This window comes from Daucus carota, chromosome 1, assembly GCF_001625215.2.
Source record: "Daucus carota subsp. sativus chromosome 1, DH1 v3.0, whole genome shotgun sequence".
Taxonomy (NCBI): domain Eukaryota; kingdom Viridiplantae; phylum Streptophyta; class Magnoliopsida; order Apiales; family Apiaceae; genus Daucus; species Daucus carota.
This window is the reverse complement of record NC_030381.2, coordinates 48529155-48545344: the sequence shown is the minus strand read 5'-3', so window position 1 is coordinate 48545344 and position 16190 is coordinate 48529155. Positions and strand designations below refer to the sequence as shown.

At 38.0% G+C, this 16190-nt stretch overlaps 3 protein-coding genes and 1 long non-coding RNA gene across 7 annotated transcripts; 2 read left to right on the top strand and 2 right to left on the bottom strand.

Annotated features, from left to right (window-relative positions):
• The first annotated feature begins 573 nt into the window (after nt 1-573).
• LOC108204318 (G-type lectin S-receptor-like serine/threonine-protein kinase At4g27290) lies at nt 574-3964 on the top strand. 3 transcript variants are annotated; one of them, XM_064085826.1, is made up of 8 exons: nt 574-730; nt 833-1837; nt 1940-2065; nt 2286-2443; nt 2591-2801; nt 2901-3138; nt 3223-3373; nt 3465-3964. In XM_064085826.1, the coding sequence occupies exons 1-8, from the start codon at nt 574-576 to the stop codon at nt 3771-3773; spliced, it is 2355 nt and encodes a 784-aa protein (XP_063941896.1). In that variant the 3' UTR covers nt 3774-3964. The 3 variants fall into 3 exon arrangements, with proteins under 3 accessions (XP_063941896.1, XP_017229182.1, XP_017229183.1); XM_017373693.2 differs by having other exon boundaries at nt 574-1837; XM_017373694.2 differs by lacking the exon at nt 3465-3964 and having other exon boundaries at nt 574-1837; nt 2901-3131; nt 3223-3338.
• Nucleotides 2591-4269, bottom strand: LOC135149892 (uncharacterized). Of its 2 annotated transcripts, XR_010288110.1 has the most exons (3): nt 4128-4269; nt 3534-3827; nt 2591-2727 (listed from the first exon to the last, which is right to left on the bottom strand). It is a non-coding gene; the product is annotated as an uncharacterized LOC135149892 (long non-coding RNA). The 2 variants fall into 2 exon arrangements; XR_010288109.1 differs by lacking the exon at nt 2591-2727 and having other exon boundaries at nt 3375-3827.
• Nucleotides 4270-4526: 257 nt separating this feature from the next.
• Nucleotides 4527-14280, top strand: LOC108204320 (chlorophyll a-b binding protein, chloroplastic-like). The gene is made up of 5 exons (XM_017373700.2): nt 4527-4668; nt 5294-5362; nt 6168-6978; nt 12523-12529; nt 13750-14280. Exons 3-5 carry the CDS (start codon nt 6188-6190, stop codon nt 14149-14151), a joined length of 1200 nt encoding a protein of 399 aa, XP_017229189.2. The 5' UTR covers nt 4527-4668; nt 5294-5362; nt 6168-6187; the 3' UTR covers nt 14152-14280.
• LOC108204317 (LRR receptor-like serine/threonine-protein kinase FLS2) lies at nt 7247-11545 on the bottom strand. The gene is made up of 2 exons (XM_017373692.2): nt 8379-11545; nt 7247-7798 (listed from the first exon to the last, which is right to left on the bottom strand). Exons 1-2 carry the CDS (start codon nt 11521-11523, stop codon nt 7380-7382), a joined length of 3564 nt encoding a protein of 1187 aa, XP_017229181.1. The 5' UTR covers nt 11524-11545; the 3' UTR covers nt 7247-7379.
• Nucleotides 14281-16190: the final 1910 nt, after the last annotated feature.

Sequence of the window (16190 nt, the reverse complement as noted above, 5' to 3'; positions counted from 1 at the left end):
ATTGGTCAATTTAACTTTTTAAAAATCAAAATTGTTACTATGAAATTTTCGTGTGAAAATTTGGTCAAGAGCTTTTAAAATCTGGCGAAAATTTTGATTTTTCAGTTCAAACAGTAGACGAAGCGCTTTGAGTCTTAAGAAACAAAATAAGCGCCTGCCAAGCAAAATTCTGAACGGCTAATTGACAAGGACCACCAAAGACTTTTAATGATGAGCATTTGGTCCAAGTCAACATTTTATAATAGCCAGTGTATGTAAACAATGGAAATGACCACCACGATTCTCTTATGCTGCACTCTTTTATCCTTTATTAGACCTTAAGGGATTGGTGAGGTTTGAACTAGGATTTTTAAGTCCTGGTAGGTCCAGATATTGGTTTTTTGGCATCTGGTACAAGAAACTATCCTCTGGGACGGTTGTATGGGTTGCTAAAAGAAATGCCTACCAAGTAAAATTCTGAATGTCAACTTCACCAGAAGCACCAAAGACTTTTAATGAGGCGCATATGGTATAAAAATCAACATAATTATAATAGCTAGTGTATGCAAATTCATTCAGCAAGGTGAGTAAACAATGGAAATGGCCACCATCATTCTCTTATGCTGCACTCTTTTATCTACCTTGAGAAACTCCATGGCAGTGGACACTATTAGAGCACATCAGGCCATAAGGGATGGTGAGACCATCACATCATCTGGCGGAGAATTTGAGCTAGGATTTTTCAGTCCCGGTAGGTCCACATATCGGTATCTTGGCATCTGGTACAAGAAAATATCCTCTGGGACGGTTGTATGGGTTGCTAACAGAAATACTCCTATTATGAATACTTTAGGTATGGCAAGAGTCGATGACAAGGGAATTACATTAAAAACAGATGATGGGATTATATGGTCATCGAATATGTCTTTATCTATGAAGAACCCTGTTGCACAACTACTAGATTCAGGGAATTTGGTTCTAAGGGATGATGATCATGATACTGATGACAATTTTATTTGGCAGAGTTTTGATTATCCCGGAGATAATTTGCTGCCTGGAATGAAGTTGGGATTTAACTTGGTAACCGGCTTAGACTGGTTGTACACATCATGGAAAAGTATTGATGATCCATCCACAGGAATTTACATTGACCGAGTGGATCGTAATGGTTTTCCCCAGGTATTTCTTCTTAGAGGTTCTGTGAATTGGCACAGGTTTGGACCATACAACGGTCGCCAGTTTAGTGGCGCTCCATTTGGTATTGAAAATGGATTTTTTACAGAAAAGTTTGTTATCAGTGAAAGGGAAGTGTATTATAAGTTTAATCTTATCAAAGAAACTTCTGCTGTTGTCAGATACACGTTGACTCCACAAGGAGAGACAAAGATTCTTGTATGGAATTATCAGAACCAAACTTGGAATTTATTTGCTCCCGGGATGGTCACTGGCTGTGATCGCTATGGTTTATGTGGTGCTTATGGTATTTGTAACATTAACAGTTCACCTGTATGCGAATGTTTGACAGGATTTGTACCCAAATCCCAACCCAAGTGGACAGCAGAGGGATCTAGTGGGTGTGTTCGAAGAGAAAAAATAAACTGCAGTTCTGATGCAATTTTTATGAAATATTCAGGTGTCAAGTTACCAGACACACGACATTCATGGTATGACATGAAAACTAACCTTGCAGAATGTGGGAGATTGTGTTTGCAGAACTGCTCTTGTACAGCCTATGCGAATGCAGATATTAGAAGAGGCGGAAGTGGATGCATCTTATGGTTCAATGATCTAATTGACATGATGGGGTACACAGAAGATGGACAAGATATTTATGTAAAAATGCCAGCATCTAAATTAGGTAACACCGCTTGTCCAGTTTTCAACTTTTCACTTTATGTAAATAATAATATACAACCTCAGATATTTTCTATTCTACAACTTCTAAATTAGTTCTGTTTAGAAAGTGGCAATGCAGTGGATAGCCAGAGGCCTAAATTGATAGTTCTGGTTCCCGTGGTATTGCTAGTAGTAGCAGTTGCTCTAGCATTCCTGTACGTCTCAAGAAGGCGAAGGCAGAAGGCAGAAGGTAAATTATGCACTATAACATTAGCTATTATCACACAAAAAGAATTATACTTTGAACAAGAAAAGGTAACAGTGCCCTAATATGCAGAACCTATTTTTATACTCTTGACAGAAGATAGAATTGAATGCTTAGAATGGAAACTAGTATTGATCTGATTTTAAAATTCAGAGGTCTGGTATGCGATTCAGTCATTTGAATACTTTTACTTCAAACTTTGCAGAAAATCTGAAATTAGGTTCAGAAAATGTCGCCTTGAACAAAACTGAGAGTGAAGATTGGGATTTGCCATTAGTCGACTTCAAAAAAATTGTTAACGCTACAGATAACTTCTCCCTGCATAACAAGCTTGGAGAGGGTGGCTTCGGGCTTGTGTACAAGGTGATTATACGTATATTCAACATGTGCATTTTATGGAAACAGATCATTACAAAATTACATATTCTTACTATAATGTAAAAAACATATTATCTACTACAGTTCAGAATGTGTTATCATCACAATGATAAATCTGGTGATTACCTTCAGGGAATATTGGAGGATGGACAAGAGATAGCTGTGAAAAGGCTTTCAAAAAATTCTGATCAAGGACTCGATGAGTTCATAAATGAAGTTTCTTTCATTGCGAAACTTCAGCACAGAAATCTTGTGGCACTGGTTGGTTGCTGCACAGAGAAAGGAGAACGAATTTTGATCTACGAATATATGGCTAATAAGAGTTTGGATTCATTTATCTTCGGTGCGTTCTCATCAGAAAATAGTGCTAACTGCTAAGCATATGCATAAAAAATTTGTGCTAATAATGATAAGTGTTGTTTACATGATGACAAATCATCAGACGAAGAAACAAGACGCTCAATGGATTGGCTGGAACGATTCAAAATAATAAATGGCATCGCTAAGGGACTATTATATCTTCATGAAGATTCAAAGTTAAGAATCATTCATAGAGATCTCAAAGCCAGTAATATCTTACTTGATCATGAGATGAATCCAAAAATTTCAGACTTTGGCATGGCAAGATGTTTTGAAGGGAGTCAAATTGAAGCATACACATCAAGAATTGTCGGTACATAGTAAGATGTTCACTCTGCAGCTTATTGTTTTCTTAATTTGGTTTGCAACTGAATTGTGATATCTTTATCTTTGATCTGCTGCAGTGGATACATGTCTCCGGAGTATGCCATTGATGGACAGTTCTCCGTTAAATCTGATGTATATAGCTTCGGTGTTTTACTCATAGAGATAGTCAGTGGACAAAAAAACAGATTATTTACTCATCCTGATCACAGCTTAAACCTACTCGGACATGTAAGTAAACATGCATGAAATGTACAATTTGTTTTATATACATCACAAAAATGCTAAAGTTACTAACAAAATCATGAATTTTAACATTCAGGCTTGGAATAGTTATAATGACGACAAGCTATTAGAAGTAATCGATGAGGTGATGTTGGAGTCATGTAACCTGATAAAAGTTTTCCGAGTTATCCATATTGGACTATTGTGTGTTCAAGAAGATCCTGTCGACAGGCCAGATATGTCTGCAGTAGTTCTTATGTTGAGCAGTGATTCGAAACTGGCTTATCCGAAGAAACCTGGTTTCTTCATGGAAAGAAAATTGCGGGACAGAGACCCATTGTTGAGCAATCCTTATTTTTCATCTTGCAACAAGTTCAGTATAACCTCTATCGTCCCTCGACAATAGTGAGACTCTTATGGAAGCCTTCATGGTGCTTGTTTTCCAGTAGGTGCTTGAGTTCTGTAATTGATATAGGCATTTAGCAGGAGGAAGTTGATTAGTCAATGTAAATAGTTGTACCGTGTGACAAACTTGTAAATGATCCAAATTTAACATTAATTTTCCGAATCAGAAAGAAAATTTAAAATTATTGAGTACCGCATTTGCCCAATTCAACACAAGATCATATATTTAGGGCACCATTAGAATTCAAGAAAATCACCCAACTATCAAAATGCGATCATCATCACATAACCCACATGCCCACTTCTTCTCTTCAATCAAACAAGTAGAGAAAAGATTAAAACTTGAAAATAATACCTCAACATCATCATCACAAACCAACCCTCAATCACTTAGCTCTCCTATATACATTCATCTTGAGCAACCCACTTCAAATACTTCAACTTTTCAAGAAAGTGAGCCCCCTCGAGAATTCTTGACCAAATCTCTCGATTTTCCAGAAACCCAAAAAGACCCTTTTCAAGAATCACTTTCTAAGCAAAACCCAGAAAATTTTGATCTTTCTGAGACTGGTGGGGTTGATGATATTGAGAATTTGATGCAGCTTCTGGGTTTTGATGATGGTGATCAAGAAAGTGTTGGGTTGGATTTGAATAGTGTTTGTGATGATGGGTTTTTTGGTAATGTTGTTAAAGTGAAAGGACCTAAATGTAAGAAAGAAGTTGAGAGATTGGAAGGGTGGATTAAGTATTATATGGATCGTGGTGAGAAAAATGAGCCATTTATATTGGGGCATTTGCTTTTGGCTAAAGCTGCTTTGGTTTCTGATGGGGTTGAAGGGTTCGAGTTTCCTTCAACTGTAGATGAGTTTTTGCAGAATGATCCGCCGCAGAGTTAGGTTAGTTTTGCTTTCTTGGCTGTTTGGAAACTTATGGTGATGGTAGAAATACTTCATTTTATTCATTGTGATTTTGTTAGTTTTATGTGTTGTGATTTATTTTTCACCTTAAGGTTATTTTTTTGTCATTTTAAGTTAATGTTGTTTGTTTTTAGATGTTCTGCAAATATGAAGTTCCTAGTTAGTGCTTGTTCTTATGTTCTTCATTGTTTCATGAAAGTACGTTTTGATCATTCGGGTCCACATTTAGTGTGAGTAAAAACCAGATGGCCACAAAAGTATACAATGCACAATCTTAATATATCCCCTAAAGCCTCTTGAATAGAATAAAAAAATTTCACTTTAATATGATGCAGTGAGTGTTGAGTGTTTCTTTAACAGTTTGTCGAGAAACCTGAGAACTATTAGGTACCAGGTTTAGCAATTACGATTTATCTTTGGTTATATGTAGAGGTGCCAAACGAACGAGTCGGCTAGGCTCGACTCAGTTTGGCTCGTCTAAAAACTCACTTGCAAATCAGCTCGGAACGAGATGAATTTAACTTGTCACAAATCATTTAATTAGACAAAGCGTTCACGAATTTAGGAAGTTGGATTCGTGATTCGTTTTGTCTCGTCTTGGCAGATCGGCTCGTCTCTGTTCGACATGGAAGCTCGTCTCAACACGTGACCTCGCCAGAGAGTTGCAACAACGGTAACCTGTTGCTGCTGTTTGTTCCGTTTTCTTAGAAAGGAGTCCGCTCAAATTATTTGTAATTTTTTTTCAATTAATAAAATTAATAGAGGGACCATCCTCTTTTATCTATCACATAATAAATTATTAAAAACTAATTAATATATGCTTTTGGCACATTATTGAAAAAAATAATTGGTATTTTAGCCTTTGGACAAATAAAAAATATAAAAGTTAAATAGAAATTTGATTTACTAATACATGTATTAATATAACTGCATTCAGGTAAAAGTTTAATTAAGTAGATAATTTCTTATTAATTTATATAAACGGAATTTCGAGCGGATACTAAGTTATGTCTAAATTTAGAAGTTCCTGTGCTTAAATATAAAGTGTTGTATCTTATAGTCTCTGTGGGACTAAAATTTCAGGATCTGCCCTGCTTAATAACATGTACATATCAGAGTATTGATCACCCAAGTTGGTAACAAATTTATTGGGTCTGGAATCTTGAGTGCATTAAAAACACAATATCCATATTTACATAGTCCTGTGACATATAGTGTAAAATTCTTATCCTATCTGATAATAATCTTATAAGTAGTTTGGCACATTGTCCACCTAATAAATTCAAGGCTGTCTAGTGGTTATAGAATGCCTATAGGATTTTACAGTTCCATCAACCAATGAAGAGCAAGATCAAGATAGCAAAAGCTAAGGGCTTTTATAAACTGAAGTCCTATATATACATTAAGAAGCAAGCTTAATACTCAAACCAGTACCTCCTTTACTTAGCTATTTTACAAAGTATTGGTGCTTGCCGCAGTTTTTTGTTGAATATACTAAATGGCTGCTGCATCAATGGCTCTTTCTTCCCCTGCTTTTGCCGGAAAGGCTGTGCAAGTAGCTCCATCTTCTTCTGAGCTCTTCGGAAATGGAAGAGTTTCCATGAGGAAGACAGTTAAAGCACCAGTCCCCGACAGCCCCTGGTATGGTCCAGACCGCGTCAAGTACTTGGGCCCATTCTCTGGTGAAGCTCCATCTTACCTTACTGGTGAGTTTCCAGGCGATTATGGCTGGGACACTGCTGGACTTTCTGCTGATCCTGAGACCTTTTCCAAGAACCGTGAGCTTGAAGTGATTCACAGCAGATGGGCCATGCTTGGAGCTCTTGGCTGCGTCTTCCCAGAGCTCTTGGCTCGTAATGGGGTCAAGTTTGGCGAAGCAGTGTGGTTCAAAGCTGGTTCGCAGATCTTCAGCGAGGGTGGACTTGACTACTTGGGCAACCCAAGCTTAGTGCATGCACAAAGCATCTTGGCCATTTGGGCTACCCAAGTTATTCTGATGGGCGCTGTTGAGGGATACCGTGTTGCAGGTGGACCACTAGGTGAGGTCGTGGATCCACTTTACCCTGGTGGAAGTTTCGACCCATTAGGTCTTGCTGAGGATCCAGAGGCATTTGCTGAGCTTAAGGTGAAGGAACTAAAAAATGGAAGACTGGCCATGTTCTCCATGTTTGGTTTCTTTGTGCAGGCCATTGTTACGGGAAAGGGTCCACTGGAAAATCTAGCAGACCACCTGGCTGATCCAGTAAACAACAATGCCTGGGCATTTGCCACTAACTTTGTCCCTGGAAAGTGAAAAAATATTTTTTAAATTCTTTGTGAACTGTATTGATTTACCTAATGATTCGGCAATGCACGCGATTGTTGCCTGAATTTGTACGTTGTAACGAAGAAACCTGTGAATTTTGTGCTATGACTATGTGTCCATTACTATGTTCTCTAATTTCTTACAAGCCTTTTTTCTTTTATGAATTTGTAGTTGTGCTGTTTCTTTGCCTCCCTATATAGCAACTTTAGAAGGGCACAATCAAATAGATTTTACAGTTTGGTGAAGGGAAAGAACTATTTGCACAAGTGAGGCAGACTTTTGCTGAACACAATGTATTAAGAACAAATTTATTCAAATTTAAACCAATAAACGCTAAATGAAAAATGAGACCTTGAAAAAGATGACTTTTATAACTTAATAGGATTCAAGATCCAGTGCTTTTACTCTGAAAGGCAGCATTGCTGGTCTGTCCTTTCTTTGATCTGCCATCTTCTGTGATGCCATTCTGTGTTGCCATTTTGCTTATCTTTGATAGTGAAGACATCACCTCTTCCATGTCAGGACGACCCTCTGGCTCTTGGCACGTGCATGATAAGGCTAATTGTAGGATTTTCTCTAGTTGCTCTTGCTTTGAGATATCTGGAACTAGCTGACGGTCTACTACTTGAAGTAATCGTTCAGTTCCATCTGCAAAAGCATTCTGAACTAGTTGAGGCAAAGTGATTGGCTGTCCATTCTCTTGAGAAAGTCCTGTTGGACGTTTTCTTGTGAGGAACTCCATCACTATCACGCCAAAGCTAAAAACATCTACTTTTGTCGTGACTTTCTTCATAAATGCATATTCTGATACAAACAAATGAAAAAGGTTTCAATTAGAAGAATTTCACCATAGCAAATAGGCAACCCTTACTAGCTTATAGAGAAAGAGAGAATAACAATATTGAGATTTCCATTTTTTTTCTGTTATTTCTTTATATTCGGCTATGATCAATTATATATATTTAAGCCTCCACTTGGAATTACAATCTCAGCTATGCTTACCTTTGCAGATTATTGTTCAAACTTTGTGTGATGCTAGATGAATGTCATGTTTGGGTACGTGATATTATACTTCAAAGTGTTCCTTGAGCTTCATAACATTCGTTAGTTCATTAATCTAGTTATGATGTAAAGTCTCTCTCGCAATAGATTTGATATGCCTTTGCAAGGATACTCAGAAAATTAATTTGATTCCTACATGTTCAGTTTTGCAGGTCAAAACGTGTTTGAAAACTTGCCAAGTGGGACTACCTCATCTAGGATAAGAGCCTGTTAGACCTAGATTATCAGTTTCAGTACGTGAAGGATAAAGCAGAACGCAATTTATTTGGAAGCACAGAAAATTTAGAAGGTAGACAATAATCAGGGTCGAGCTGAAAATTACCTGGTGCTAGGTATCCAATGGTTCCTTCAAAGGCTGATGCCGAGGAGGAGCTGCTGCTGTTCATATCAATATCAAGAATTCTGGCTGTCCCAAAATCACTCACATGAACATCCCACTCCCCATCAAAAAGAACATTGGATGGCTTTAGATCACAGTGGACTATTGGAAAATCATAACCTGAATGCAAGTAAACCAAACCCCTTGCAATTGAGATGAAAACATCAATCCTCTCAGACAGTGTCCATCGTGCTTGATCCATCCCTGAATTATGTATAATGGTCTCCAAGTTACCATTTTCCATGTACTCCAGTACTATTGCCTTCAGCTTTGAACTCTCCCACGCGTAACCAATTAGCTTCACCAAATTTCTGTGTTTTAGTTTACCAAGTGTCCTGAGTTCTCTGTTGAAACTTTTTTCAGTTGTAACAGCAAACTGATGCACCTTCAAGTTCTTTACAGCTATCAGCTGTCCATCTTCCAGTATACCCTTGTATACAGTGCTCATGCTGCTTGATCCCAGGATGTTATCCTCATTGAACTGATTAGTAGCATCTTCCAATTCCTTTGGATTAAACCTCTTGAGAATTGATTTTGAAGTGTAATTTGGTGCTGCACCCTCCAGCTCCTTTGCTCTTATTTTTCCCGTGCATCGACGAAACATCAGAATTGCTGATAGAAAAAGCATGAGTACACCAAACGATCCAACTGAAGCAAGAATTATCACAGTCTTTTTGGACAAACCTCCTCTCGATTTCTTCTGTTCAATGCATGGCTGGAAAGATTTGCCTCCACAAAGGGATGGATTTCCTTGCAAACTGCTTACACTTATATTTCTAAAAGGACCAGTCTCTGGAACACGTCCTTCAAGTCGATTGAAAGAAAGGTTGAGATATTTCAAGGTGGATATATTGGAAAACTTTTCAGGTATAATGCCTGAAAACATATTGTGAGAAAGATCAACCGAGCTAAGATTCCTTAAAATTGCCAAATTTTCAGGTAGTGGTCCATCTAACTGGTTAGTTGAGAGATTCAGTTTGGTAAGCACAGTAAGCTGAGCGAAAGTGTCTGCTGGGATTTGTCCAGATAGTTTATTATTTGACAGATCAAGTGTGAACAAATTTCTGCAGCCTTTGAGTGTAGAGATACTTCCTGAGAGATTGGTATTTGAGATGTCGATGGATTGTACCTCTTGTAGCATTCCCATCTCAGGTGGAAGTGTTCCAGAAAATGAATTGTATGAAAGGCTGAGGTATGTTGACATCGTTCTCATGCTTGAAATCACTGTTCCTGGAATGGATCCTGTGAGATTATTATGTGAGAGATCCAAGGTCATCATCCTCTTCAGTCTTGCCATGCTTTTTGGGATTGGCCCAGAAAGCTTGTTTTCACTGAGATCCAAGTGTGACAGTTGCTCAAGTTTTGAAATAGCGTCTGGGATGGGACCTGTGAACTTGTTTTTGTTCAACAATAGAATGTATAGATTTCTAAGCTCAAATATGCTCCCTGGGATTAAACCTTCCAGTAGATTGTTTTTCAGAGAAAGGCCTTGGAGGAGAGTGAGCATTGACAGTTCAGGAGGAACTATCCCTGAGAATTTGTTTGTATGGAGGGATAATGTAAGCAGTTGACTAAGATTCCCAATTTCTTCTGGAATCCTTCCCGAAAATGAATTTTTATCAAGATACAGAAGTTGCAGATTGGTGAGCCTTCCAATGCTTGGTTTTAAAAAACCAGTGAAATTATTACCACTTAATATCAGTTTGCTCAGACCTCTGCACTCGAAGAGGTCATCCGGAATGTCCCCAAACATATGACTGTCTTCTACACTCAAGATTGTGAGATTTTGCAACTTACTTAATCCACGAGGGATTTTTCCTGTCAGATTATTAGTAGACAGACTTATGCTAAGCAGTTGTGTGCAGTTGGTGATACTGGGTGGAAGAATTCCATCCAGAAGATTGTTGTTTAAGGATAAGTTCTTTAAATTGTGTAATGACCCGATGTTTAATGGTAATGATCCAGTGAGGAGATTAAAGCCCATGGACAAGTAAGTGAGATTTGTCAGATTCGTTACTGATGAAGGGATCTCCCCAGTAAACCTATTGTTATGTAGCATCAGTATTTGCAAAGATGCCAAAGAATCAATCTCTGAAGGTATGCTTCCACTTAAATCATTATTTGAAAGTTGCAAATTGATTAATGATTTTAGTTGTAGAAATGAGAGTGGAAATGTAGAATTTAACTCATTATCATATAACCGCAAGGCTTGTAAACTTGACAAATTACCAAGAGCAATTGGAATGGCTCCAGTAAGATGATTTCCATATAAGTTTAGCAAGATAAGCTTGTTGCACTGGCCTAATTTTTCTGGAATTTCCCCGGTGAGGGAATTGGAGAATAACTGAAGTCTCTGTAACTTTAACAGGTATCCTGCTTCTGTCGGAATTGAACCAGATAACTTATTATCACTCAGGTCAAGGTCTTGAACATCTCTAAGTCTACCAATGGAAGTAGGTATTGAACCTGTTAAACTATTTGTATAAGCTACAAAAATCTGTAGATTAATCAAATTACCGATGTCATATGGGATTTCACCAGTGAAATTGTTAGTATTTAGGGCAAGTGCCAAAAGTTCTGTGCAGTTGGTTAAACTTTCTGGAATGCTGCCACTAAATAAATTGTTTCCAAAATCTGCATACTGCAGATTTTTGAGGTTTCCTAGCTCTGATGGGATTGATCCCGAAAGCAAATTTTGGTAAAAGATAAGATCAGTAAGCTGTGAGCATAAGCCTAGTTGTGAAGGAATGTGACCAGTGAATGAGTTTGAAGTTAGATCAAGAACCTGGAGACTAGTAAGATTTCCAAGGAATGGAGTGACTGAGCCCTCAATTTGCATCTCAACAAGGGAAATTGAGACGACTCGTTTCGTTGAAGGTTGACACTTGATTCCAGTCCAGTTGCAGTGATGGCTAGAGTCATTCCAATCCTGAAGAGAACCAAGCGGGTCCTTCGTAACTGAATTCTTGAATGCTTTCAGTGCTTGAATCTCTACTTCCAAATTTAGTCCTGCACTGACTACAGTCTCAACTAGTACTGAAAAAACAAGAAGTGCTATAAAGCTAGCTTTTTCTAGGAGAGTTGCCATTGCTCTACTTTGTGTTGAAATCAGCTGGTGATGAGGTATGTATATATATAATGTTTTCTAACCTGTGCATTTTCAGTTCACAAACTGTGCTTTGTAGAAATGATTACATCCATTCTCTTAAACAAAATGTTTTAAATAACATAATTTCCCCAAGTGTATGACTTGCAGTAAGTTTCCAGTGGGAAAAGGATCATGATTATTTGGATTTTATATATCTGTAATCTGATTACAGTCTTTAATTAATATTTTGAGGAGAAAATCATTGTTATTATAATGCTTAATACAGCACTTGGTTTTTAAGAGTTTGACATTATTAACATTCCCACGTTCTCAAATGAATACTGCATAATAAAAAATATATCAGTTATACTATTTATAGTTTTACAAAAACATCAGGGACTATTGTACCAGGATCAAATCACTTAACTTAATACAAACCCCTTAATTAAGTCTTAAGAAAACTAACAAAGTCAAGAACCAAAACCTCAATACAGGGATTGAGATTATGCATCACTACTTAACTAAATAAATAGTGTCAACTAGACACATGCAAGCTTCTCAGCATAGAATTTTATTGGCATTTTTAATTTTCGTACCGGATGAATTTATACTAAGTAGGAAGGATAACCCAAAAGCCGACATTATAGTTGATTAGCACTTTTCTGATTTCTCATTCATTATTGTTCCAGAAATTTTAACCTTTGAACTATAAGAATATTATTATTATTATACCATTGACACAACTCTGATGTGTGAAATCTTGGAAGAATGTAGATGGGTACAGCGTCACGGGTCAAAAAACGAATAAAAACATATATGAAACAGAACCTGTGAGTTATAAACACTACAGTGATCACCAAACAGCAGCATTAGAAAAATGATAGTGCCTATAGAATACATACAAGTTGCAGAGATAAGATAACTACAAGCTCATACACTGATTGGATTAGTAGTGGGAAATGAGTCGCCTTACGCGACTGCAGTGATTATAAAGCACAGCAAGATTGTGGGCGCACTCTCAAGTCTTCTGATATACAATGTACAGAGTCTTGATCTGCAAACTGCTTGCACTAGATAATGATGTAAACACTCACAAAAAGGTTCACTCATGACATTGGACCTAATAATAATTTTTATTTTTTGTTCAATTGTCAAAATGTGATGAGTTTGAAAGAAGATTACATTGCATAGCTAAGTGAGTGCTCAGTACTCGCAAAGTGAGTGCCCTATGGGGTACTCAGGTTCTTCCCTCTGCTGCTAATCATGTCTTGTTGGTTCTTAAGCCTATCCCTTCGTAATGTTTTATTATGATCATCTGTATCAACAGGTTATCACAAAAACACTTCACAGATATACAAGAGATAGTTCATTATGGTTCATTAGCACTTGGCTCACTACAACTGTGGACATGTTACACTACTTTAGTCCAATAACTTGTTTTACATGACTAAACTATATAAAGATAAGGCTGCAACATTTTGATTTGATTATTTCAAATGTAACATTTCGTACTGTTTTCTTAAAGATAAAAGAATCATTTGATGGTGAAAGCCATGAATTTGCAACCAGTCACATTAGTGGTCATAATTCATACTTTTCTCTGAGTACTCCATAGTCACACAATGCTACAGATAATGAATCCACAAGTGGAATGCAGTCGCTAAACATATCATCAACCAATGAGAAAACAGCTATAGATCTCCGAAGATAATGACCCATGTACTCCAATGCATATAAATATGCCTTCTTACAAAGCATTCAAGTACTCAAGCTAACAACAACCTCTATACACTACCTTCTCTAGAAGTAGTACTATTTTAACTCATTTGTGCAATGGCTGCTTCAGCAATGGCCCTCTCTTCTCCTTCTTTTGCAGGGAAGGCTGTGCAAATAGCTCCATCTTCATCTGAGCTCTTTGGGAATGGAAGAGTTTCCATGAGGAAGACAGTTAAAGCACCAGTCTCCGACAGCCCCTGGTACGGCCCAGACAGAGTCAAGTACTTGGGCCCATTCTCTGGTGAAGCGCCATCTTACCTTACTGGTGAATTCCCTGGTGACTATGGCTGGGACACTGCTGGACTTTCTGCTGATCCCGAGACCTTTGCCAAGAACCGTGAGCTTGAAGTTATTCACTCCAGATGGGCCATGCTTGGAGCTCTCGGGTGTGTCTTCCCTGAGCTATTGGCCCGTAATGGTGTCAAGTTTGGCGAAGCTGTGTGGTTCAAGGCTGGTTCCCAGATTTTCAGTGAAGGTGGACTCGACTACTTAGGCAACCCAAGCTTGGTCCATGCGCAAAGCATCTTGGCCATCTGGGCTACCCAAGTTATCTTGATGGGTGCTGTTGAGGGCTACCGTGTTGCAGGAGGGCCACTAGGTGAGATTGTTGACCCACTTTACCCTGGAGGAAGTTTTGACCCATTAGGCCTTGCTGAAGACCCTGAAGCATTTGCTGAACTTAAGGTGAAGGAGCTCAAGAATGGAAGACTGGCCATGTTCTCCATGTTTGGTTTCTTTGTTCAGGCTATTGTTACAGGAAAGGGGCCTTTGGAGAATCTTGCTGACCACCTTGCTGATCCGGTGAACAACAATGCCTGGGCATTTGCCACCAACTTTGTTCCCGGAAAGTGAGATGTGCAAATTTGAGTGTTTGAACTATGTGGATAAAAACTTTAGTGTCTCTCTTTTGGTCAGTTGTCTGATGTAAATAGAAGCAGCTCAATTTTAATTATTAATGAAAAGTTTATTTGTTACCAGCAAGTAACCATTGCCATTTTTCACTAGCTTTTGATTATCATCTCCATGCTCTCCCTTCAAATTGTTGCCTCCTTCAAGAAATTGATATTTATTTTTCTTTCAGGCACTTCAAATTTATACGATAAAAGCTATCAAGATAGGTATATTTTTCCAAACTTATGAATTATCTTTTTGTTCCTTAACAAAAATAGTTGCAGATTTATTTTCTTCCTAATTTAAACCACTTACCACAGATGGGCCTTGCTTGCTGACTGCTGAGGACCCGGAGGCATTTGCTAAATTTAAGGTGATGGAACTCAGAGAGACTAGTTATGTTTAGTTTCTTTGTACAAGAAAATGTTTCAGGATATGCCTACTGGAAAATCTACTAACGAGGTAAACAACAATGCCTCCGATTCTGCTTTCAACTTCTTCCCCAGAAACTGTCAGGATAGTTATTTTCTTTTTTGCATTAGATTGTGTGTTATTTTATCTTTTGATTAATTTGCGCATATCATTTTTATCCACATTAGGCTTGTTGAACTTACACCTCTGTCATTTCGTAAGTTGGTGACTCTGGTCTGTTTGCGAGGAAAAAACAACATCAACTCCTTGTATAGTTCAGAAAGAACAAATGTTAGAAATACTGCAGACAAGTAATATAAGCTGTTAGGCTACTTAAGGTGGGGATCCATTAAGAATCGCTTCCTGGCAATATTTGGTCCTAGATTCCATGGTTTATTATTGACTTGACTTCCTTAATCTAATTGTCAGAAATTCTAGCTTCTAGTTCAGTAGGACCTTGCTTCTACGTGTAATGTTGACAATGGCTCAATCCCAGGCCTTATCAATAAATATATAAAGTCAGTCTTCTTTAGCAAATTGAGCACGCAAGTAAATAGACTGCCAAGGATCACACAGTCAGCCATGATCATACAATCCATCAATATTCTCTTAATTTTGGTCTTAGCACCCTCCATAGCATTTTCAAGCAATGTCACAGATCAACAAGCTCTGTTTTCTGTTAAGGCCTCGATAACAGTTGACCCATATGGCATACTCAGCTCATGGAATGATTCTATCCATGTCTGTCTTTGGAAAGGCATTACATGCAGCCGCAGACAACAGAGGGTGACAGCACTAGACCTCTCATCACAACACTTGGGGGGTACGTTGTCTCCTCGTATCGGAAACCTGTCCTTTCTCAAGCTACTTGATCTCCATGAAAACAACTTTCACGGCTCAATCCCCAGTGAAATTGGCCGACTGTGTTAAGGGAGAAATTATTATCCCTTAAGAATCAATCTTCAGATATCTAACAATGGTGGAGAGATGTTCAACAATGGTGAAATTATGAGATAACAGAATATAGAGAGATGAGGAGAGAATAGAATTTGCAGAGATGAGAGAAAAGAAGAATTCATTTACTATTTTTCTAACTGAAAACAATCTGTGTTCCATCAACTATATACAACTTGACTAAAACAATTACAACAGAATTCCCCAACAGTTTTTCCCGCCAAATGCTTCTTGATTCTGATTGGTCAGCTGAAATGCAGCTGAAATGCAGTTATCTGTGATACTATAACAAATGCTCCTCCCTTCAGCAAGATTTGTCCTCAAGTCGACTTAATCAATGAGCTGAGCTAGTGCATCATCAAGAGGAAAATCTGGGAATTGTTGTAAAAATTGTTCTGCTGATTCCCAAGTAGCCTCATGGTCTGGAATATTAAACCACTTCACCAGATACTGGACTTGAGCAACATTTTGGACCTTCCTGATACGTTTCTGTAATATAGCTTGAGGGACCAAAGCAGTTGAATGATTATCAGCCATCCAATCTGGTAAAGATACTAGCAGAGGTGGTGAACCATAAAATGGTTTCAGCAAAGAAACATGAAAGACCTTATGAACCTGTGCAGTAGCAGGAAGCT

Bases quoted from the DNA above. Each gene is read 5' to 3' on its own strand.
- LOC108204317 (XM_017373692.2), bottom strand. From the start codon at position 11,523: ATGGCAACTCTCCTAGAAAAAGCTAGCTTTATAGCACTTCTTGTTTTT. The intron at 7,799-8,378 runs GTAATTTTCAGC...TGTTTGTATCAG, and splicing joins CATTGGATACCTAGCACCAG to AATATGCATTTATGAAGAAA.
- LOC108204320 (XM_017373700.2), top strand. From the start codon at position 6,188: ATGGCTGCTGCATCAATGGCTCTTTCTTCCCCTGCTTTTGCCGGAAAG.
- LOC108204318 (XM_017373693.2), top strand. From the start codon at position 574: ATGGAAATGGCCACCATCATTCTCTTATGCTGCACTCTTTTATCTACC. The intron at 2,802-2,900 runs GTGCGTTCTCAT...ACAAATCATCAG, and splicing joins TTTGGATTCATTTATCTTCG to ACGAAGAAACAAGACGCTCA. The intron at 3,139-3,222 runs GTAAGATGTTCA...GATCTGCTGCAG, and splicing joins TCAAGAATTGTCGGTACATA to TGGATACATGTCTCCGGAGT.